The sequence below is a fragment of the Eleginops maclovinus genome, chromosome 12 (assembly GCF_036324505.1).
Source record: "Eleginops maclovinus isolate JMC-PN-2008 ecotype Puerto Natales chromosome 12, JC_Emac_rtc_rv5, whole genome shotgun sequence".
NCBI lineage: Eukaryota > Metazoa > Chordata > Actinopteri > Perciformes > Eleginopidae > Eleginops > Eleginops maclovinus.
In genome coordinates, this window is record NC_086360.1 from 5,040 (window position 1) to 28,645 (window position 23,606).

Consider the following 23,606-nt stretch of genomic DNA (forward strand, 5'->3'; position numbering starts at 1 on the left):
TAGGATTAACATTGTTTGGTTTTATTATTTCTAATTGCATAGTTAATCAATGCTCTCATATACTTCAAATTTGTACTGGATACCATTCTCCTCCTGTAGCTCCTGTGACACTCCTGGAAACCTGAAGGAGAGGCAAACCATACTTTATCTTTCGTCATACATGCTTACATGTTTATGCGATTTGCCCTTTGCTCACCACAAGACAGGGCGCCTCGCAGTAAATACACATAATGAAGTATTGTTTCTATGGTTACTTCACCTTCTGCTTTATACAGCTGTTAACTGATGTGGTTCAAAGTTTAAATTATTTGATCTCTGAGCCCAGCGCTTGCTGACAATTTATTGAGTGTTGTTAAAGAAAGTTGATGTAACACAGTGGTAAACACGCCTCTGTCCTAACTTTATCAGGACGTGTTGCCAGCATCATTCAAAATGAGTGAATATTTGCAAAAATTCATAAAGGTTAATCAGTTTGAACATTACATATCTTGTCTTTGTAGTGTATTTAATTGAATATAGGTTGAAAAGGATTTGCAAATCATTGTAATCTGTTTTTTTTTACGTTTTACACAACGTCCCAACTTGATTGGAATTGGGGTTTGTATTATTTCAGCAGTCAAGCCGTCAGCAGTTATGTAAACTATAAGAACATTTAATCAAGTACTGTATTGTAACATTTTTAGTTACTTTACTTGAGAATTTCCATTTTATGCTACTTCGTACTTCTACTCCACTACAGGTCAGAGGTAAATGGTCTACTTTTGCTCCACTACATGTATTTAATCCCTGTAGTTACTTTACAGATCTGGATTAATGATGGTAAATATGATCAGCCCTTAAATCAGACTTTAGTTCACCTGGAGTAAATTCAGCAGCTACCCTGCAGTATACAAAGCCATTCAAACTAGCTGCACCTTTACCAGCTCTGAGAACACTTTAATGATCAATAATTGTAAAACATATCAGAGATATTATTCTGAAATGGACCAATCAAACAATGACTACTTTTACTGTCGCTACTTTAAGTACATTTAGATGAGAGTACTTTCTACTTTCACTGAAGGAACATTTAGAATGCAGGACTTTTACTGTGACAGAGTATTCCTACACTCTGGTATTACTTTAACAAGTACAAGAACTGGACTCCTCTGGCTGTCAGTGACAAGCCTTAAGAACCATCGCAAGGGGTGTTAATGGAAAAGATAAGTTTGCTCGGTACCAGGATGATAAATGTTTTTTAATAAAACTTTGAAAAGTTGCTGGGCAAATTAGGTTCTACACTGTGCACTAGTTAGTTCAACATAAATAGAAGAAAATAAAACCTCAAATTCAAAATATATGTCTTTAGTTGTAGTAAACCTGAATCTTACTGTGGCAGTAGACGATGTTTGTCCAGAATGATTTCAGGGAGGAACGTGTCACAGTCAAACTGCTTCAGGACTCGCGTAATAAACAGTCTCTTGGTCCCTGGGCTCTGCATCAACTCCTGGGTAGACCAAAGCAACCAAAACTGTAAGTACAGAAAGATGAAGACTGTGTATAAAGAAGTACTCAACCGTACTCTTTATTGGTTTGTTTAAAAAAGGTCAATATTTGTAACAGTTTCCCCCCCAAATGAAAAAAATAATAATCACAAAAAAATTAAAGCTTGTATTGGGAATACTTAGATGATTTACAGTTTTTTAAAACATGCCAAAACTTTTCAGTGTGTTACCTTGTAGAGCGAGGCGCCCCCAATGACCCAGACCTGGTCAGCTCGTTCTGCCAGCTCTGTTTCCAGCAGCCTGAGAGCTGAGTTGAAGTCTGGCGCCAGGTGATGGGCTCCTGCAGGGGGCGTTCTGGAGAGGAGTCAGCATTCAGATTGTTAACTGTTATAAGTAAAATACTTAAGGCAAATAAATGTTTCACCTAAGCACCTGTTGACCCTACATACGTGATGCAAAAATAATCCTGCCATCTGGCCATCTTGTTACTTATATTGACTAAAGGTTTAATTATAAAAAAGAACAAATATCTGCCCTGGCTTTTTTTTATCCGTCTCTTATCTGCCTCCACACCAATACAATGGATTTCATTAGACAGGCAACTTTTGAGAATCCTTTGGGCTGCATTTCATATTGGAGGAATTCCTGTCTTCCAACAAAATGTTATACCAGCAAACCAGTAGGTTTGACCAAAGAGGAAACCTCAAAGAAAAAGTGGTTGAGAAAGTTGCAGTGTGTCTACAGTGAAACATCCCATTTATTTGTTTGTACACATTGCTTTATGGCAGCATCATCGTGTCTGACACATACCTGCATTCCCGGCTGAGGACGATGTTGATCCTGTTGTTCAGAGGTCTGTTTTTCTCTGGGATGGAAAACCATGTTTTCCTGCCCATTATCACCACATTTTGCTTGCCTGAAGGACAGCAAGGCTTGAATAAATGAATTTGTAGTCATCACTCCTGACTGCTTGTGAAGATTTATCAAAGTTTTCATAGATAAGTTATAGATTTGAACATTTCTGAAAGAGAATTCCTTAATTAAGCCTAAGAGACAATCTCTGCGTGGGAATTCCCCAATATATATTTTTTCCTTATTTTCATTATTGTACTGAACCCTTAAAAAGGGACATGGGGGGGAAAAAAAGAACAAAAAAGTTTCTGGTGCGCATGCAAAAGTATCACGACAGTATATAAGCACACTCAGCAGTACACACACAGCAGTACATAAGCTCCCTGTCTGATCTTATTCAAGGTCTCGTTTCGTCAGAGAGTGCCAACATGCGGCCGAAAGCTGATGACCGATGGAAAGCCCAGCCTTGTAAATATCATTGAAATCCATGAAAAACTTCAACCACACTTTAATTCACTCTGAAGGAGAGCGTGTTTTAATGCTAAATGCATTAAATAAAATAATAATTAAACTGGGAACACTGCCTATGACCAAACCTGACATTTGGTAGGTTTGAAACTTTCGCGTGAGCACAAGAAATGTTTACGTTTTTTTAATTTCCCAGTGTCCCTTTACAGGTTCCGTATTATTGATATTCTTGTTTATTTTATACTGCTGCTAATTTTATAATGTCCCACATTTCAGTGATATCCAAAAGTCAGGGGGTGACAAGATGTAAATGATTTGTTGCTAATTCCTTATTTTTAGATTTATTAAAATTATAGATACAGCAAGTAAGTGATAGTCTAATTTCAGATCAAACTGAGATGAAGGTCATAAGACCCTCTTGACATATGCACCAATTTGAGTGAGTGAAAGACAACTTTGGTATCTCAAGTCAGATACCCAACAATGTTGGTGTTAGATGGGATTCAATTGTGTCTTTAGTTCAATACAAAGTGTTACAAAGATCGCCTTCCTTCACCTTTACAACATGACAACAATCAAGTCTCTTTTTCCATGGCTGATGCAAAGAGTAACTAAAGCCTTTGTTTCATCCTGGATTATTGTAACACTTTGATGTCAGTAGTAGTGTTTCAGAGAACAGAGTGCTGTTCTTTTTATTGCTATTCCGTAACGTTACTGCCTGCCCTATAGATTCACTCCCTTTAACGTGAAATTAGAGAATCTGCCAGCCCCAAACGTTAGACATTTGATGTTCAGTTGGGTTTTGGTGCAACAAACTATTCTTGTGTAAGTCCTCCAGAATCATGGGGACAGCCCTGAAGGGTACATCACATAGCAGGAATGACCAGGGTTCCTTTGACTTAGCTTGCTGGACAAAACCTGAACCTTAATCAAACACAACAGGTACCACAGAGGTGGATATCAGCTGTCTTTATCAACAGACGCTTTGTTTTACAGGCTGTGCCCATTCTGGTGAATCAGGGCGTTTGGTCAAATGTACATGTCGTTTTTTTCTTCTTGTTGATCAATCGTGGCCTATATCCGACTTATTAGAAAATAAAACAAATACAATGGCGTTAGGGAAACGGTTGCTAAAAATAACAGAGGAACGATGGAATAAATGCCCTAATCCTGTAAATCCACAAGCAGGCTAATCATTTCTGCGTCACGCGATGCAATTTGTGCTTCCCATTTATCTCTTAATAACTACACATTCTGCAGCTCTTAAACTTTGAAAAACATGCAGCAGATTTAAAGTTTATTCTCAAGTTCGCATTAAGGTACGACACAATAAGAATCCCTTTAGTTATTCTTAAAATCCAAGTGAAATATATTGTATTGATTAACTATGATCTGTGATAAATATCAATAGAGTAATCAGTTTTGTAATTGGAATATATGGTACAGAACATTGGTATAGCGTACTACAGCAAATTTAGGACGAGGCATCAAAACCTATTCCCGAGTGTCAACATTAGGAATTATAGCGCTTTTCATATGATAGTAAACTATAATGATATATAGGCTTCTATGGGGATCTATTTATGTATGCCACTTGCCACATATTTAGGAGCTAATTAGGGCAGGACACAATCAAAATATAAACCTTGAATTCCAAACCACACCCTACCAATGCCCACTCAGTGATGTAGTCTCACTCGCAGCTGGACGAGGGTCCCTTCTTCCAGATGGAGGGTGTTAATACAGCAGTAAGCTTTGGGACAAAATAAAATAAAAATAAAACTCCCAAAAAGTTTTTGTAAACTTCTTTTTGAAAATTTAAATCTGATGTTTAACAAGCTGCTTAGTTTTTGCAACAGCCTCTGCAAATATACACAACTTAATTAAAAAATGCACAAATTAAAAAAGGATGCTGAACTGTCCTTTACGTCTAACATCGCTTCAACCCGATCCTGCAGACACATTCCATCTACCTGCAAATGTCATCTGCCCTCTACAGCTAGTTCAGAATGCTGCAGCCCGACTGGTCTTTAACCTCTCCAAGTTCTCCCACACCACAACCTCTCCTCCGCTCCCTTCACTGGCTGCCAGAATGTGCTTCAACACTCTGGTAATGGCCTACCGTGCTGTGAGGGGATAAGCCCCTTTCTACATTCAGGCCTTGGTTAAACCATACAATCCATCACCTTCACTTCACTCGGCACCAGCCAATCAGCTTGCTACTCCATCTCTCTGAGTGGGACCCAGGTACCCCTAAAAAACACACCTGTTTGCTATCCAGGCTCCTTAATGCTGTAATGAGCTCCCCATTGAAATCAGGACAGCAGAAACTCTGCAGATCTTTCATCGCAAACTGAAAACGCGTCTGTTCCCATTGCATCTTGGCAATTAAATTATTGCACACAAAAAAAAACACTTCATGGAGTTAGCTTAGGCCTTGTAACACATTCACAAGCTCTTACAATGGTAGGACTTGCTTGAAGTGAGTATATCTGCACTTTCCTTGTTGTTCTGAGTTTTATTCTCTATGTTTTTGCACCCATTGAAAGTCACTTTGGATAAAAGCATCAGCTAAATGAAATATAATTATATATAGTCATATAATAAAACAAAACACCCTTAACTAGAATCCATAGGAGGAAAGAAAAAGAAAAACAAAGCATGTTCCCTCATCCAAAATCAAAAGGAAATAAAATTATTCTTCAGATTATCTGCATTGCTGAAATGTGGGCACATGGAAAAAAAGCAATCCCATCCATTCAATATGTGCTAATGTCACTCAATGGCTTTGAGCTCTGAGGACTGAAGGCTCATGGTGGAGACATGGTAAAATCTGCAATTCTTGTTGGCCTAAACAGACCGGAAGCCATCACAGGAAACGTAGTTCAGTTAATCCTGGTGCAGGTCAGCCTATAAGGTGAAGCAATATTTCCATAAAGCACATTAAACTACACTACAGACAATAAAAGTGTGCACATTTGAGATTTTGAGTCATTTAAATAGGTCATCCAGTAACAAGATGGATGATTTATTGTGTTGTAAATGGGTGCAGTGTTGCTGTGAATGATCTACAATAAAATGTTTGTGCTTTTTTTTTCTTTTTACAATGCTGCTAATGCTAAACCGGTTGAACTAATACATTTGCGTTTGAACCAGAAGAGGGGGAAAGGGTTGAAAAGCGGAGCCTGTTAAATGGGTCATGGGCCAGAAATTGAAGGACATTTTTCTGTCCCACCTATGAAATTTCAAATATTCCATGCCCAAAATGCAAAAACATGCACTCAAATTATTAATCAAAATATCAAATAGCTCACAATGATATTGTTCCTCTTTCTTGTATACCAACTTGCCTGTCAAATATAACATTTTAAATAAGCAGTTTATTAAATGTTTTGCTATTATTGTGTTGCTATATGTCTCCTGTAAAGTTCAAAGCAATTTGTTAAATCATAGACATATTTTAAATACCAGACATTTTACACTGAAGGAGTGTCCCTCAACATGTGCACAACTCTGTAACCTATTAAGCTTGGCAGAGGAAGTGAATAAACTGCAGTTAAAGGACAGAGAGGTGCTGCAGAGCAAAGGTCAGTCCTCTCGTATTTTTCTTTCAGTCTAAAACTAGTGTGGCACTCTAACCAACGCACCTGTTACTCATATTATCAGAATAAGACAAATTCATTTCAGAGACATCTTTCTTTAGGTGAATATCTACAGTGGGGCAAAACAGTATTTAGTCAGCCACCAATTGTGCAAGCTCTCCCATTTAAAAAGATGAGAGAGGCCTGTAATTTTTATCATAGGTAAACCTCAACTATGAGAGACAAAATGAGAAAAAGAAATCCAGGAAATCACATTGTCTGATTTTTAAAGAATTAATTGGTAAATTCCTCGGTAAAATAAGTATTTGGTCACCTACAAACAAGCAAGATTTCTGGCTCTCACAGACCTGTAACTTCTTCTTTAAGAGGCTCCTCTGTCCTCCACTCGTTACCTGTATTAATGGCACCTTTTTGAACTCGTTATCAGTATAAAAGACACCTGTCCACAACCTCAAACAGTCATACTCCAAACTCCACTATGGCCAAGACCAAAGAGCTGTCAAAGGAGACCAGAGACAAAATTGTAGACCTGCACCAGGCTGGGAAAACTGAATCTGCAATAGGTAAGCAGCTTGGTGTGAAGAAATCAACTGTGGGAGCAATTATTAGAAAATGGAAGACATACAAGACCACTGCTAATCTCCCTCGATCTGGGGCTCCACGCAAGATCTCACCCCGTGGGGTCAAAAGGATCACAAGAACGGTGAGCAAAAATCCCAGAACCACACGGGGGGACCTAGTGAATGACCTGCAGAGAGCTGGGACCAAAGTAACAGAGGCTACCATCAGTAACACACTACGCCGCCAGGGACTTAAATCCTGCAGTTCCAGACGTGTCCCCCTGCTTAAGCCAGTACATGTCCAGGCCCGTCTGAAGTTTGCTAGAGGGCATTTGGATGATCCAGAAGAGGATTGGGAGAATGTCATATGGTCAGATGAAACCAAAATAGAACTTTTTGGTAAAAATTAAACTCGTCGTGTTTGGAGGAGAAAGAATGCAGAGTTGCATCCAAAGAACACCATACCTACTGTGAAGCATGGAGGTGGAAACATCATGCTTTGGGGCTGCTTTTCTGCAAAGGGACCAGGACGACTGATCCGTGTAAAGGAAAGAATGAATGGGGCCATGTATCGTGAGATTTTGAGTGAAAACCTCCTTCCATCAGCAAGGGCACTGAAGATGAAGCGTGGCTGGGTCTTTCAGCATGACAATGATCCCAAACACACCGCCAGGGCAACGAAGGAGTGGCTTCGTAAGAAGCATTTCAAGGTCCTGGAGTGGCCTAGCCAGTCTCCAGATCTCAACCCCATAGAAAATCTTTGGAGGGAGTTGAAAGTCCGTGTTGCCCAGGGACAGCCCCAAAACATCACTGCTTTAGAGGAGATCTGCATGGAGGAATGGGCCAAAATACCAGCAACAGTGTGTGAAAACCTTGTGAAGACTTACAGAAAACGTTTGACCTCTGTCATTGCCAACAAAGGGTATATAACAAAGTATTGAGGTGAACTTTTGTTATTGACCAAATACTTATTTTCCACAATCATTTGAAATAAATTCTTTAAAAATCCTACAAGGTGATTTTCTGGATTGTTTTCCCCCATTCTGTCTCTCATAGTTGAGGTATACCTATGATAAAAATTACAGGCCTCTCTCATCTTTTTAAATGGGAGAACTTGCACAATTGGTGGCTGACTAAATACTTTTTTGCCCCACTGTAAGTTTATCCATGCCTTTAAAGTAGCATTACATTCTGCAGCTAGCAATAAATCCTGAGGTAAAAGCTAATAAGTATTGATTTGCAAATCTGTTACTATAAGTAATTAAGGTTACAGGGTCACATGTTCTGTATTATTTTTAGTAACATTACATTTTTATAGTTAAGCATAATCGATATGTTGTATAATTGTATTCTCCCATAATATGGATTGCTTTTTTGGTTACTGGCACCAGGGAAAAGTAAGGAGAGTAAGTAAGTAAGAGTAAGGTTGCAATTAACCATTTTTCTTAATTAACTCAAAATATACAATGGGGTTGGGGGGTGATGCAGTCAGGGACCCTTCTCACAGGATGCACTATAGTAGTTTAGTTAAAGGAGGAGAGCCACATGTTTTGCTGTAGCTTATAGTTGTAGTTTCTTTATGTAGTTTCTTGTCTAACAGAGTTACGTTGTGTGTTAGGTCTGTCGTTTTTCAAGGGAATGTTTCAGTGGGGTTGGAGCTCTTAACGTGTGCTCTGGTTGCGGTATGCCGAATCATCTTGGTAACTATACATTTGGAAATAGATAATGGTGAACTGGTTAGATTGACATCCTTATATGTTAAGGGTGCAAACATAGCCACTGAAAGGAAAAAGATTTTACTGTATTTAAAACAGAAAAAAACGTATCTTGTTTTCTTTCAGGAAACCCACCTGGAAAAAAAGGACTTATTATTTCAGAGGGATTGGGTAGGGAAGGTTTTTCATAGTGCTGGACTAGAGGACTCTAGCCAGAGGGAAGTTGCCATTTTGATACGAAAGAATCTCAAAATTGAAATACTTAAACAACAGTCAGATGAAGAGGGGAGATGGGAGGCTATCGATACTGAATTGTATGGTGTTAGATGCACTTTTATGAATATATATGCTCCAACAGCGAACCTGCTGGGATTCTAGAAGTTAGCAATACAATAAGACAATTTGGAAACTCTTACATAATATTAGGTGGGGATTTTAACAAAGTTAGGGACCCTCAAGTTGATTAAACCTATTAGACGGGGTATAGTACGACCCTCAGGGGCTCAGAAAGCTATTGACGCAATGGAAAAAAGAGTTAGGCTTAGTGGATGTCTGGAGATTTTTCCACCCGTTGTTAAGGGAATATACCTTTTAACCCAACCCACATACATCCTATTCAAGGATAGATTATTTTCTTATCTCAAAGTCGCTCGTTTCTATTACAGAACAAACGTCCATAGGTAACATCTTAATATCAGATCATGCTTCGGTCGGGATAGCGTTTTGTTCAGGCCAAATGCTAAGAAACCCACCCGCTAGGTGGAGATTTAACACATCCCTACTCCGAGATGAACAGTCCCTGGAATTTATAAAAAAAAGAGAGAATGGATTATTGGCTGAATAACGAAAGCTCAGTTTCAAACACAGCCGTGGAGTGGGATGCATTTAAGGCGATTATTAGAGGTCACCTCATTCAACACTGTTCCTATCTGAAAAAGAGATTGGTTCAGCGGCTTCAGGAACTGGAGCTGGAAATAAAAAATCTGGAAAATATACACTCTTCCCAATCTGACCATACTACTCTTCTGGAACTAATCAAACTAAAAGTAAAATTTAACTCCATATTACAGAAGAAAGTAGAATATGCATTATTCATAACTAAACTAAAATATTATGAACAAGGGGAAAGAACAGGGAGATTCCTGGCACAGAGCAAAGCAGCAGTATACACAATCAGTAATACCAGCAATACAAAACGATAGGGGCGATCTGAAGACAGACGAGACGGACATTAATTCTATATTTAAAATATTTTATCAAGGTCTCTATAAATGCCAGGGTTATAAGATATTTTCTATCTAAAGGTAAGATGTCCGACCTCGTCAGACGACGAATGGGGTGATATTGGAACGGACATAACATTAGAAGAGGTTAAAAAGGCCATGAAAGAATTACAGAATGGTAAATCCCCGGGTGAGGACGGCTTCCCAGCTGATTTTTACAAAGCCTTCTCAGATTTACTTGCCCCAAGACTACTTGGAGTTTTTAGAGATGCGTTGGAGAGGGGATCCCTTCCAGACAGTATGCAAACTGCTTTAATCGCTCTGATTCATAAAAAAAGTAGGGACCCACAACAATTTGGTAGCTACCGACACGTATCACTGATTAATGTTGATGCTAAAATACTGTCCAAGATTTTGGCGTCTAGGCTGGAGGGTTGTTTACCAAAACTTATCCACCCAGACCAAGTGGGCTTTATTAAAAAATAGGACATCGTCTGACCATCTCCGCAGGTTGCTTCATCTCATGTGGCAAGCTGGAAAATGAACCTGATATAACTGCAGCGCTCTCACTTGATGCTGAGAAAGCATTTGACAGGGTAGAGTGGACATTCCTTTTCCAGACACTGGAGAAATTTGGCCTTGGTGCATCGTTTATTAAATGGGTCAAATTATTATATCAAAATCCTAAAGCATCTGTGCTGACGAATGGCAGGAAATCCCCCCCTTTTGAGCTTCATAGAGGGACAAGGAAGGGCTGTCCTTTATCTCCCTTAATCTTCGCGCTGCTACTTGAACCATTAGCAATTGCTATAAGGCAAAATGACAACATAGTGGGCATAAAGGCTGGTGGAGCGGAACATAAGCTGCTCATGTACGCGGATTACATTTTGTTACTATCCAGAAGCCCCACAACAACGGTGCCTCACATCCTCAACTTGATCAACTCTTTCTCAGACGTATCAGGTTACAAAATAAACTGGTCGAAGTCTGAGGCAATGCCCCTATCGAGACTCTGCCCACCTAGTATTAGACAGGGATGGCGATTTGCATGGTGGCCATCTGGTCTAACGTATCTGGGTATCAAGCTCACTCCACAGCTGGAAGACATAATGACAAACAACCTAATCCCATTAATTGAGAAAAAAAAGCCTATTTTGCAAAATTGGACCAAGCTGGGGTTATCGCTTTTGGGAAAAATCAATATTTTAAAGATGGTAATGATTCCTAAAATTAACTATTTAAGTTATATGCTACCATTTTGCTTGCCACGCAATGCGCTATTGAAATATAATGAAGGTGTATACACATTTCTATGGGATGGCAAAAAAACATATATAAATCGCAAAAAATGTATGCAGCCATAAAGGACGGTGGCCTAGGCCTTCCCCATATAGGTTGGTATCACTATGCGTTTTGTTTGAAACAGTTATCCAAAATATATATGACAGCTGGACGAGCCCCAATGTGGGTGTCTATCGAAAGACACCTTTTAAACCCTCACCCTATCCATGCTTTTATTACGCAAGCAAATGGGGTCATCCCTTATGATAACCCAGTTCTCGCCTTTTCACAGGAAACATGGAGAACCGCACACAAGATCACAGGCTCAAACCCTGCTTTTACTTGTAAAACATCATTATGGCATAACTCAAATTTGAAAATTGGCAAAAATATATTTTACTGGGCTGGGTGGTTGAAATTGGGAATTGTTTATATTGGGGACCTATTTGATGGAGATCAACTTCTGTCCTTCGAACAATTAAGGAAAAAGTATAGACTCCCGGGTAGGGATTTTTGGAAGTATCTGCAGCAACGGAGTTGTATCCTGACACGCCTTAGATAACTACCACTTATTTCAAAAACAGAGATACAGGACAGGCTAGAAAGAGGTTGGCACTAAAAAAAAACTAAAACATCATGCTTTTATAACTTTCTGAAGGGGTTTCATGCACCCAAATTTGCAGGCCTTAAGAGATGCTGGGAGAAGGACATAGGGGAAGAGGCGTAAGTTTCAAGGGAAATGCAGACACATCTGATTAATTATAAAATCATCAATAGCACATATTGGACCCCGAGTAAAATGGCAAGGCTAGGACTATTCATGCCCCATGATTGATAGCTTATGGTCAAAGATTATTGCCTTCATTAATACGGTGATGGCTTCCTCTCTGGTACAGGGACCAATGCTTTGCATGCTAGGTATGGTACCAAAGGAAAGTGGTCTGAATGCCTACCAGATCTCATGGTGCAGAATAGCCCTTATTACTGGATGTAGGATAGTGTTGCAACACTGGAAAACTAAAGGGGATATATCCCTTTAGGAATGGATGGATGAAATAGCCAAAATCTCCTCCTATGAAAGAGTATGTTATAAGATGATGGATGGAATAGATATTTACATGAAAGTATGGGGCCTCTTTGTGGCGGCGACTTGAAATGCTAAAGAGTTCCACCCTTTCAAATAATTCAAAACACAAAAATGAAGCAACAATGTGATGTACGATGTATTTGATATATAAATATAAGGTGTTGTATCCTGATGGGGGCAGGATGGTTTGCATACTGCGTATCATGTATATCGTGTATATCATGGAGGATGCTCTACCTCTGTACCATTCCCTTTGTCCGTCTTGTCTGTTTTTATCCTATCTATGTTGTAGCTTGCTGTGGTTCTTTGACATTTTGATATGTGATGTATTTAGCAGGCTGTGTTAGTATGTATGTATGTCTTTCTTTTTCTGAAAAAAACAATAAACGCACTACCAAAGGGAAAAAGAGGAAAACATTTTTTAACACAGCAGCAGTCGTAATCAGTGTTCTAGACATTAGATCTGTCAAAAACGTCATTGTCCACTACTCTCAAAAAGGCTAGCGTTCAGTGCAATTCCATTGTGTCTTTGAAAGAAGTTCCTTTTAGTCGGCGTGCAAATCCACATAAATTGGCATTAAAACAATCAGGACCTCGAAGACCAAATTTAACCATTCAACAAGTTTCTACAAAGGGGGGGAAGACTTATACCTGAGGATTTTCTACAAATTGGTATGAGCAAAAAACCCTGCTAGCAGGCTGTGAAGTAGCCAACGCAGTCTTCTGCTATCCCTGCCTACTTTTTCACCCTGAAGGTGGCACTGCAGACAGCAATGCTTGGACGTCGACTGGTGTAACAGATATGCACCATCTATCTGAAAACATAAAGAAACATGTGCTGTTGAAGATCCACACGGATAGCTGCTTGAGATTTTCGTCTTTTGGGGGGTTGAACATTGCCAATCAACTGGATGAGGGATACAAGCTAGCTGTTCGTCGCCACAACGATGACGTGGGCAAGAACCGTCATATCCTCAACAAGCTTGTCCAGTGTGTGAAATTCTGCGGGGTGTTTGAGCTAGCTTTGCGAGGCAAAGATGAAACTGAGGGCTCCACCAACCCTGGCATTTTTCTCGGACTGGTCGACTTCGTGGCACAGTTAGATCAAGTGTTTGATGAGCATCTAAAACATGCTACGGTGTTCAGTCAATAAATACTTGACTTAATATGCTGCCCCTGTCTTTATGTTGTTTCTGAACATGTCTTTTGGCCTGTTTAGCTATTTTACATCATACATCATTGGATTTCCTGTAAATAATTAATATAATAATAAGTAGAATAATTTATTGTGGACCCACACCATTTCTGCTTATAGAGGCTCCAGGATGCAACTTTCTTCCATAGCTTTCCACCTGTAACTTATGTAGCTAGAGGGGACATATTTCTGTTGTGTGTTGCCATGTAGTGGACAAAAGAGGGATCTCTGTCTGAGTTAATCATGTAACAACAAATTGATAAATACTTAATGTACCTATTGAATGGGTCACCTTAATCATTATCAAGAAAAAATTGACCGCCCCTGAGATTTTTTTCAGGAGCCGCCACTGCTTCGGGGGTATCAACTCAATTTCATCACGGGCCACATTAGCATTATGGTTGCACTCAAAGGGCCGGTTTTAACTTTAAGACAATATATATATTTAATATAAATATATACTATATATAAAATAATGTATTGTATTACATTATTGCCTCTGCATTGGACAATTAATGGTTTTGGTAATAATCTGAAAGCAGAAGTATAGGGCAAATAATTACAAGAGAAAATATGCAACAACTACAACAATTGTGCAATTTAATGAAAAAATGAATTTGGTAGCATTAACACATAGTTGTGCACTGACATATACTGTATGTGGGTGCACACTTACATTTCTCTGTCCTCTGTTAATATCCCATGAATGTATTAAATTAATTAGCCTCCTTATTTTTTTAGATGAATCACTATTTAAGTATTTATAATTAGAATTTTGCAATATTGTAATAGTCTGAAATCGAAGACTTTGAAAAGCCCCTGTTCCAGACCCTGGTGTGTATCACCTGTCACTCATTGTCAGGCATGTGGAGGGGCGGTGAGGAGGAACAGAGAGGATTCGGTGATGGCGGAAGTTTTCCTCCTGCCTTTACAAACTTTACACACGTATTTACAAGTATTCATCGTCTGAATATAGAGAAATCTAGTTCATAAACTGCAAGTCAAGAACCTCATACTGTATCTTTCTCAAATAACAAAAGTGGAAATAACCGTAATGCAAGTTTATTTTAAAAACATTAATCGATGTGTGTCTCTGAATGAGCCGTAGTGACACCGGACTGACTCTAACAGAGCGGGTCATTCTGTGAGGAACCAGCCGTCTGTCGGTTCTGGTTCCGCTGTTTCTTGTCTCTGCTAGTGAACCACACTTTGCTCCGTGTTTGGTGTCGCTGTGACGCTGTAACAAAGCTCTGTCACTCACTGCCTCACTCGACTGTGACTGAAGTCGCTTCAGTGCGCATGTCACAGAACAAGATGAATTGTGGGACATGTAGTTTAATAAACATTATATTCTTTGAAAACTCTCCCGGGCCACATAAAATGAGTTTGACACATATGGCTTAGAATATAAAGGGTTCATATTAGAGAAGTTTTGATGTCTAATGTCCTCCGACTCTGGATTAACCCACATGCCTTTATAAATACAGGCTTTAGGAAATCCGGGGAACATCATGTCACTTTGATTAACCAAAAAACAGGTGAACAGAAGTTACCTTCCACAGAGGGCGTCGCTGTCATCTTACGGAAATGTTTGAATTCGTTGCTATAAAAGAAAAACATAAAGATGTTAATGTAAATTAACACAGGCTAGCTGTCACACTATGCCGTTGTGCTGCCAGCACACGAGCTGCAAGGTGTCGCGCTCAGTTCTTGAGCTAAACTGTACATTATACACCAGCTTTATCTCAGTTTCAGTGTATGACAACATTAACCAGCTCTTCCATCCATGAATCGGACTTACTTGAGTCTAACTGGATGCCAGGGCAAGTTCCCATCCTTCCCGATGCCCAGGTCAGGACACACAGCCACGATAGCGTTCAGAATGCGGGACATTGGAAGAATCCGGGACAGAGGACAGCTCTGAGGCTGTCAGTGCTTCTGTGTTACTGCTGTTCCTGCAGGCAGGCACATGATACAATACACTCGATACAAAAAACCGCGGAAATTCTTCTTCTTCTCTGAGTTTTACTGCAGCTGAAAGTCATGTCATTACATCACTGCCATCTTATGGAGTTAACCCGAAAAAGTAGATGGCGTTTCCATTGGTCGGGGAGTTGTGATTATTTTGTTTGTTTATTTGGTCCAAAAGTATTCAAATTTAAATATTGAGATTCAACATTGGTGGCATATATAGAATACTGCTTTTCTAGTACAAAAATAAGTACAAGTTCGAAGTCAAATTCCAACTACCATGCCACAAACAGAACTGCAGTAGGCTACCAAACAGTGTAGCTACAGTGCGATCACACTGTTTTTAATAAAAAATAATGCGATGTGCCATTTAACAGCAGTAATAGCAACGCTCAAAAAGGAGAAGAGCTTTAGGCCAGCATGGTCAATAGCAACAAACTGCTTCCACCTTCAAAATAAAAGGATCAAGCTAAATCGTTCAATTTCTTTTTGCATATCTTCATGTGGATGGTCCATAGCTTGTGTTCAATGTTACCCTGCCAGAGGTCGACGACACCGATGTGATAGATGTGATGAGCCTATAAGGGCACGTGACCGTTGAGTTTATTTCAGTCTGTGTTGGACAGTTAGCCCCTCAGCTTCAGGGGGGGCTCTGACTGTGAAGACAGCCAGGGCAGCAGTGTAGCGAGTCATGGATGAAGAGGTCACACTCCACACAGAATACACTGCGACATGATGGACAGGTGAATGCCTTGAGACAGAGAGAGAGAGCAGATAAATGAAGATAGACAGAGGGATTGAACCATCAATGAATGCGAGTACACACTTTTTATACTAATATTATCCTTTTTAACCATTATATTATTGCAGTTGCACATAGTTTGGGGACTCCAAACTATACCAAATATCTGCTTTGTAAGGCATGCCGTTTGTATCTGGAACATCATTTGTAATTGTCATAATAGAAATGAGAAAAATTGGGGTGGACAAGGCACAGATGATGAACTGCAGCATTAAACAAAGGCATAACACTCATTTGTAATGCTATAGGGTTATTGTATTCCTAAAAACAATGTGGATTTACGGTGTATAATTTCTACTTTTTCCAACGGTCTAATCAGTTACAGAGTACCCCTCTGTAACTGAACACCAATATATGCTTGTGTACAAGTCAAGAGTGGTTTGTATTCATCCAGTTGCATATTTGTTCTTTGAAGCCTGGAGTACACTGTATATTAATGAGTATGTGTTTTCTTCTATTTTTAAAAAACAATTATATCTGTTGTTTATATGGCTAGAGGGTTTTAAGTGAGGAAGACATCAAGCATTCAATTTATAACATCTGCAAGTCCACATTCAGCTAACAACCTTAAAACATGTGTTTTATAGATACGTTTTTAAAGCAAAACATTTAAGTTGGATATTGCATTTTATTTTTAGTTGTACTTCAATTGTCCAGTAACCTGAAACACTATTTTTGGGATGAGTTTGAGAATGTACGGTAATTTGTTGTAGTGAATGAGAGTCATTTTAAAGTCCATGTTTAATTAGGAAGATATTACTATTGTAACAATATTACACAAGTATTTGTATATGTTCCACTACCAGTACTGTGGGCAATTTGGTTAGGGCTTCTTTTCTGTTGGCAAAAGAGATATCAATTATCTATTTTTCTAATAATGCATCCAATTTAAACAATCTTCATTAGAACTATATCCGAGTATGCCAATACTTTCGGAATCAGAATCCCTACAGCAATTGTACTTACACTTTTATCTTTCAGCTCCCCTTGACAAGCTTGACAGACCCTGAAACCAAATCAAATCAGGTTAAGACAGAGAGCGACACAGTATTAGTATCTGATGCTAGAGTGTGTTTGTGTGTCAGAGACACCTTTTGTCTTGGCGCTCATCCACAGGACTCTCTATAAAGGCCTGGAGGGGGAAAAGGTGGTGGAAGGATCTGGCAAGATGGGGTGCCGACACCAGAGTCAAACCTTGAAGACGACACATCACACACACAATCAAAGTGATGATGCATTTAAAGCAGCATTGTGGAGGTCTTTTTATTGGACTTTAATATTTGTAACCCACGGAAGACAATCCATAAATAAGCACTAAGACCAGCAACAAATATTTCATTATCAAACAACATGTATTTAGGAATTTGTTCTGGTGTTAAGTCAGGGCAACAAAAAATACAGAGCGATTTTTGGAACATGCATGACTTACTCTGGTAATATGTATATTCATTTGAAATGTAATAGGTTTACAAGAAAAGTAATATTTATTCGCTTGTCGATTTATTTGTGATGCAGCAGATCTGAAGACAAAAATACAATCATATCGATGCGGTAACTAGCTGCCTCAGAAGTTGGTGATTGCGTCAGGGAATGACTAACCTGAATTGCTGCACTGGCCTACCCAGCATGCCTTGTGGAAAGACCCTCACTTCCTCTTCGTCTAATTGCCTTCTCCTTTCGGGGCTTAATAAAAGCACATTTTAACCTAGCCAAATGACTTGCATTGATACTTGTTGACTAGAATAGCTGAGCAGGAGAGCTCTCAGATGGAAGCTAGTACTTTCTTTCCCTGAGGTCCCAAAGTAGGCTACCTGGACCAAACTAATCTGTAGTCAGAGTACCAAAGCACATCTGTGTTTATGAGTATATGACCTTACACAACACAAATCAAAAAACACCCGTTTGTGGATGGTAAACGTTTGTGGTTTACACAAAAACTGCCATGCCACTATTGCGACTACTGCAACTACAGCACGGTTTTAAAAATGTATTAAAGTGTTCTCTCATCTTATACTGACACGCAGAACGAAGACTTCTATCACACATACCGCAGACTTTACACTCCACAGGTAGCTCTGTGTACTTTGATTGGCACTGCGGACAGAAGTATCCTCCCAGAGACAGACCTGCACCACTGCTGCTGTCCAGGTGACTTGGAGACACACAGGGAAGAAACATCACTTTAGTACACAGCGGCTGCTCAGAGTCCCGTCGATTACAACGCCCTCAACTTACGACATGCTGAATGAAGGCTTGGCATCCTGATTAGTGAGAGAGGCGATGATGTGTTGAGGAAAACCTGAGAAAACAAGTTGGCGAGAGACAAATATTCAATGGATATAGTTTATAAACATCAATCTTAGTATTTCAAATTAGGAGAAAAAAGGAATATATTTTACTGAAACAAAAGAAAGATTTGATGCTTCCTGATCCTAAGGGAAAACGGAAGTGTTTAAAAGTGTATGCTCAGAACCTAAAGAAATACTTCTCCCACAAAATGTGTATTTGTATATCAGCTACTCACTCCTTGTTACTCTGAAGTACCCTTTAAGTGTTCCTTTAATCTCAAATCAATTGTTTAAATTCAAGAAATGTAGCTATTTTCTCAAACAGCTAGGCACAACTATTCTGATAGAAATGTTAATCAAACTTTCAGTGTAATCAAATGTTGTCCTTCAGTGAGTATGTGGCACAGCAGCACAGTATATATCACATTGACTTAAAATAAGCTAGTGGGTTTGTTGGTTCATGGATGAGTGATCACTTCAAATTGCTGTCATCATTCAAGAACACACCCTTTACTTGGCTTGTTACTACCTAACTATTCTACCAGTGGGGTTTTATATCTGGATGCCTGAATATTTAAATAAACTAACAAGTGAATTATTTGCCCGAACAGATTGTATGACAAATCTGACATGTTAACCCACATACGGTAAAATTGTACTTTATTTAAAAACAGTCCTAAATATGTGATGGCAGCAGTGTGTTAGGCCAAACTACCACATGTTTATAACACTTGGGATTTATCATTTGGATGTCCAGTTCGAGATGGAATAAGAGGAAGTGTCTGCATACGAACCCATGCGTATCAAAGAGCATTCAGATGAAGAGCTGGCTGGAGGAGGTTTGACATGCAGCATCAGCAGCTCTTTGAAGTGACTCTCATCCAGGATAACGTGGTACGAGCCTCCCGTGTCTCTGGTCAGGACTGTACACACCCTGACCTCCGCTGACAGGCCAATTACAGACACCCGCACCTTCAGATCCTTCAGGGTCTGAGAGGGCCCACAGTTAAACAACTCAGTTAAAATGAAATGCTAAATATCTAGTTAATTCAGATGACTGCTCTCTAAGTTAGGGTTTAGGGTTCAACTTCACCTTAATCAGCTCACTTATGTTTGCTGGGTCACATGTAGTGAGGCTGCTGAGGACTATGAGGATCTCCCGGCTCGTATGTCCAGGCATGTGCCTGCATACAAAGACAGGAACCAGCTGAGTGACTTTCAGTAATATCAAAGAAACCAATCTAGAATATAAACATGGCAGAACTTACTTGAGAGTCTGAATGGCCAGGTTGAGAGAGTTGTATAAGGACGGCTCTCCTATGCACACAGTGTCCACGGCTTTCTTCAGAGCAACAATGTGATTCTTTGGATTTCCTGGTGGTAAAAGAAAACCACACAGTACATACATGCAGCAGGGGGGCACTTTATAGGCTGTAGGCTATGGTTGAGAAGGATGGCACATACTAACTGAACATTACATGTTCAGTCCGTCTTTTAAACTCCCAAACCAGAGTTGGTGATGGCTGAACAGTGGAAAAGACAAACAAAGATGGCTTTGATGAGACGTTTGTTTTATAAGGATCAGCAAGCTAAAAGGACTGCAGAATAATTTGCCCGGGAATGAATGATCATTGTATAGTTTTAACTAAAGACAAAAGCCTTTTTTGTCCTGTTGGAAATGACTAAATATTAGCAGTTCATGTACTCACCTGCCAGGTCCGTCAGCTTCTCTGCCCGTTTATTCTTTGTGGTGATAATGCCCAGCTATAGTCACACAACACAAGTTGTTGGGTCAGCTACTGTAAATCTGGTTTGCAGATATTGTCTCGTACAACAATTCAGTGTTTTTGTTTTTGGTCTGACAGCAGCAGTGCTGTGTTCAATGACAAATGTGCTCCATCATTTTTGGCTGTTGCTTTAACCATGTATTCTTAAAGGAGGAGAAAAGATGTTCTCACATGCTGGGCTTTACAGACAATTATTTAAGAATTTCAATAAGCTGTTCTCTAACTTTTTAAAGCTTTGCCACTTGGTAGCCTTATTCATTCCTCGCTAGGAACATAAAGTAATTTAAGAGCCTGTGAAATACATTTGAGTCATTTTACACTTCAACTAAGTTGATGAATACATTGTACTTATTGATCTTAAGTCACATTAATAATTGGTCAAAGAAATCTCTATAAAAGAGAATCACAAGTTTTTAGGCAGAAACCGTGGCCAAAAGTAGCTTCCAGTTCATCAACCATTACTTCAATAACACAACCAGTGTATAAACATAAGCATGCCAGGTTAAACTTACTGTACCTGACTGATAGGGTTTTGGTCAAAATATTCATCAACAAAAGTTTCCATGAGCTGCAAAGGAAAGGAAAAAGGAGATGAGATATAGCTTTACAGCTCATGGCAGGATCTGGCTGCTGGTGCAGTGTGACGGCTGCGCTGCAGACTGTACCTTTAGTGTGGAGGTGAGGCGGTTTGGTTTTAAGTCATGGTCATCCATACTTCTTGAACAGTCAATTACCACGTGGAGGTGACGCATCTAGGGCACAAGACATCCTTGAACACGTATTTTTGGAAAAGAGACATTCTAAACATTACAATTAATGTTCCAGTAATCCATAATGCTATGGTAACTCTCGGTGTGTCCAAAATGGTCCCTAGTACTGTGCTGTGCCAAATGAAGTCCTGCAAGAGTTATTCCAAGCTACTTTGCCTCTTTGAGACTTGAGTGTTATATTAACGGTTATATTGTGAAATAAGAAATAGGAATTTTATAAAAAGATTCCATTGAAACAGTTATTTTATACACAATGGTTATCAAAAATTTTATTTGGCTATTTTGGTCTATGTATAAAAGGTATTTTGGTGGAATAGTTGCCTTCATGTTAACACGTGATCCTGGAAACATGGGATTATTTAGAAGCATACAGAAGAATGAAGGTTCTGTTGGAAGAATGCAGAAGTCACTCACCATTCCAAGCCGTACTTGTCCATGGCTCTCTATCACCCTGAGGAGAAGAGAAGTTAAATTACAATCATTTTGTAAGATTAACTGCCTTTTTTTTTGGAAGACAACAGTGCAGAGTTAGTATATCAATAACTATAAAGCAATACAGCAGCAAGGGGAAAACATTCAACAGACAATGTAGCAGTGCAAATGACACTTGGTATGATCTTTAGGAGTCACATGTCAGGTGTGTTTTATTTGTATATGGTAGTGGGCATCTTTTTGTGAATCCTTTACGATGATCATCAGACCCTCAAGCTGAAGAGGGATCCTATCTGATGTCAGCTCAATATGACCACCTAGGAAACTTGGCACCTATGGTCCTATCCGTCAAAAGGATTCTTCAAGACGTGTGCAGAAATGAACTTGGTTTGGAGGATATTATACCAGCCTTAGCTGCACAAGGATGGAGAAGTTGGCTGAAGGAACTCTGCAAACTTGAAGAGTTTAAAGTTGATAGAGGCCTGAAAGAGGTGGATTTGGGGAAGTGACCTTTGCTCAGCTATACCACCATGCAGATACAAGTGGAGCCCGCTCTGCAGCGGAATAGTACATGTTTTTAAATAACATTGAGGGACTGGGTGCTGTGTGTTTCGTAACGGTGAAAGCTAGAGCGGCCTTCGTGAAACCAAGCACGTTCCTTTTAATGGAGATGGCAGGTTAGGGTTAGTTCAGCAACAGAAGTGGCCAATCGTCAAGTGCAATTTCTGACTCATTACACAGCACCTTGCAACTCGTGGCTTACAGGCCCATCACCAAGGTTTGCTTTCTATGTGCTACAAGAACATGCAGCGGAGTGTCTGAACCTTTACCTTGAACCTGTCCAACTGACCTTGACGTCCCCTTTTTACTGATTTGACTGTTGATAAGGATCACACTTCACTATAGGCTTAAAAACTTTGTTTTTGGTGGACTGTACCAGTATTATTGTTTGTGTCTTCTACATGGTTCTCAGTTTCCTAATGATATTGTTGCTATGATTATGCACCAGAATGTAGGAGCCACATGTAACGTTAAAGTATCTCTTCCTATGTTTAGACCTTTGCAGCGTCACACACACTGACAGAGACAGAGAGAGACACACACACACACACACACACACACACACACACACACACACACACACACACACACACACACACACACACACACACACACACACACACACACACACACACACACACACACACACACACACACACACACACACACACACACACACACACACACACACACACACACACACACACCTTTTCCTCTTTGACTGGAACAGGATCTCCTCCACTGTGGCTTTCAGTGAGCCAGATTCGTCCTCCTTCAGCACTTCCCTGTAGGAGAACATATCGATTAAATAATATTGCATCCAATTATAGCACATACATAAACAATAATCGTCCTAGATAAATCTTACCATGTCCTTTCATAGCCCCCTTCCCAGCGCTTTGCTCTCTCTGGTTCTTCATCCATGGTGTCCGTCTGACACAATTTACGCTAACAGCAAAAGAAAATCATCTTCATATAAAAACACACAACTGTCCAAGGTGATACACTTTACTACATGTCGTTTGTGAATAATGTGAATCTCGTTAGGTATTGAATCTTGTTAGGTACACTTATTGATATGGCTGTCCCTGTGTCAGTGTAGAGATTATAGCGTCGCCATAGCACAGCCAGTAGGGCCCCGTTTCTTGCTGCTGTTCAGAGCACCGTGGACCTCTTCAATGTTCTGAACCTGCAGTTACCGTTACAAAAAATGCATGTATTTGCCCAAAATTAATTCGCAGACATTAACGGTATCTCACCTAGGGGTTGCCTTTTAAAGCTTTGCGTTACGGAGTTACCGGCTACAACGTTACCTACGACACTGTCGTAGAACAACCATGGATGTATAACAAGACGAGTACAACGCCAGCTGGTGCAGCCTAGTATTCTTCCGGAAGGAATCATGGGTTTCAGACAAAAGGTTCCGCTCAGTCAGCCTGCACGCGACCAACGGTTCGACCTACTTTTATGTGAAACACTCGCTAGCCTTGTGGCGAGCCAGAAATTTAAAAAAAGACGTTATTATCAT

General features: G+C 39.7%; 2 protein-coding genes across 5 annotated transcripts; both read right to left on the minus strand.

The window, feature by feature from the left end:
• dhfr (dihydrofolate reductase) lies at window positions 1-15,582 on the minus strand. Of its 2 annotated transcripts, none has more exons than XM_063896616.1 (6): window positions 15,269-15,582; window positions 15,021-15,070; window positions 2,295-2,400; window positions 1,715-1,838; window positions 1,371-1,486; window positions 1-121 (listed from the first exon to the last, which is right to left on the minus strand). In XM_063896616.1, exons 1-6 carry the CDS (start codon window positions 15,358-15,360, stop codon window positions 43-45), a joined length of 567 nt encoding a protein of 188 aa, XP_063752686.1. In that variant the 5' UTR covers window positions 15,361-15,582; the 3' UTR covers window positions 1-42. The 2 variants fall into 2 exon arrangements, with proteins under 2 accessions (XP_063752686.1, XP_063752685.1); XM_063896615.1 differs by having other exon boundaries at window positions 1,371-1,510.
• gtf2h2 (general transcription factor IIH, polypeptide 2) lies at window positions 15,582-23,503 on the minus strand. 3 transcript variants are annotated; one of them, XM_063896611.1, is made up of 15 exons: window positions 23,338-23,503; window positions 22,947-23,026; window positions 22,786-22,863; window positions 21,500-21,536; window positions 20,981-21,067; window positions 20,833-20,883; window positions 20,238-20,292; window positions 19,797-19,902; window positions 19,622-19,712; window positions 19,323-19,518; window positions 18,476-18,539; window positions 18,289-18,392; window positions 17,332-17,434; window positions 17,207-17,246; window positions 15,582-16,189 (listed from the first exon to the last, which is right to left on the minus strand). In XM_063896611.1, the coding sequence occupies exons 2-15, from the start codon at window positions 23,000-23,002 to the stop codon at window positions 16,079-16,081; spliced, it is 1,179 nt and encodes a 392-aa protein (XP_063752681.1). In that variant the 5' UTR covers window positions 23,003-23,026; window positions 23,338-23,503; the 3' UTR covers window positions 15,582-16,078. The 3 variants fall into 3 exon arrangements, with proteins under 3 accessions (XP_063752681.1, XP_063752682.1, XP_063752684.1); XM_063896612.1 differs by lacking the exon at window positions 23,338-23,503 and adding an exon at window positions 23,147-23,327; XM_063896614.1 differs by lacking the exon at window positions 20,833-20,883.
• Window positions 23,504-23,606: the final 103 nt, after the last annotated feature.

Excerpts from the sequence above, each read along its gene's own strand:
- dhfr (XM_063896615.1), bottom strand. The coding sequence starts at position 15,360 with ATGTCCCGCATTCTGAACGCTATCGTGGCTGTGTGTCCTGACCTGGGC. Across the intron at positions 15,071-15,268 it reads TGGCATCCAGTTAGACTCAA|CAACGAATTCAAACATTTCC; the intron begins GTAAGTCCGATT and ends TTTCTTTTATAG. Across the intron at positions 1,839-2,294 it reads GTCCTCAGCCGGGAATGCAG|AACGCCCCCTGCAGGAGCCC; the intron begins GTATGTGTCAGA and ends ACTCCTCTCCAG.
- gtf2h2 (XM_063896611.1), bottom strand. The coding sequence starts at position 23,002 with ATGGATGAAGAACCAGAGAGAGCAAAGCGCTGGGAAGGGGGCTATGAA. Across the intron at positions 18,393-18,475 it reads AAGCCTTCATTCAGCATGTC|TCACCTGGACAGCAGCAGTG; the intron begins GTAAGTTGAGGG and ends TGTGTCTCCAAG. Across the intron at positions 17,247-17,331 it reads GATGAGCGCCAAGACAAAAG|GGTCTGTCAAGCTTGTCAAG; the intron begins GTGTCTCTGACA and ends ATTTGGTTTCAG.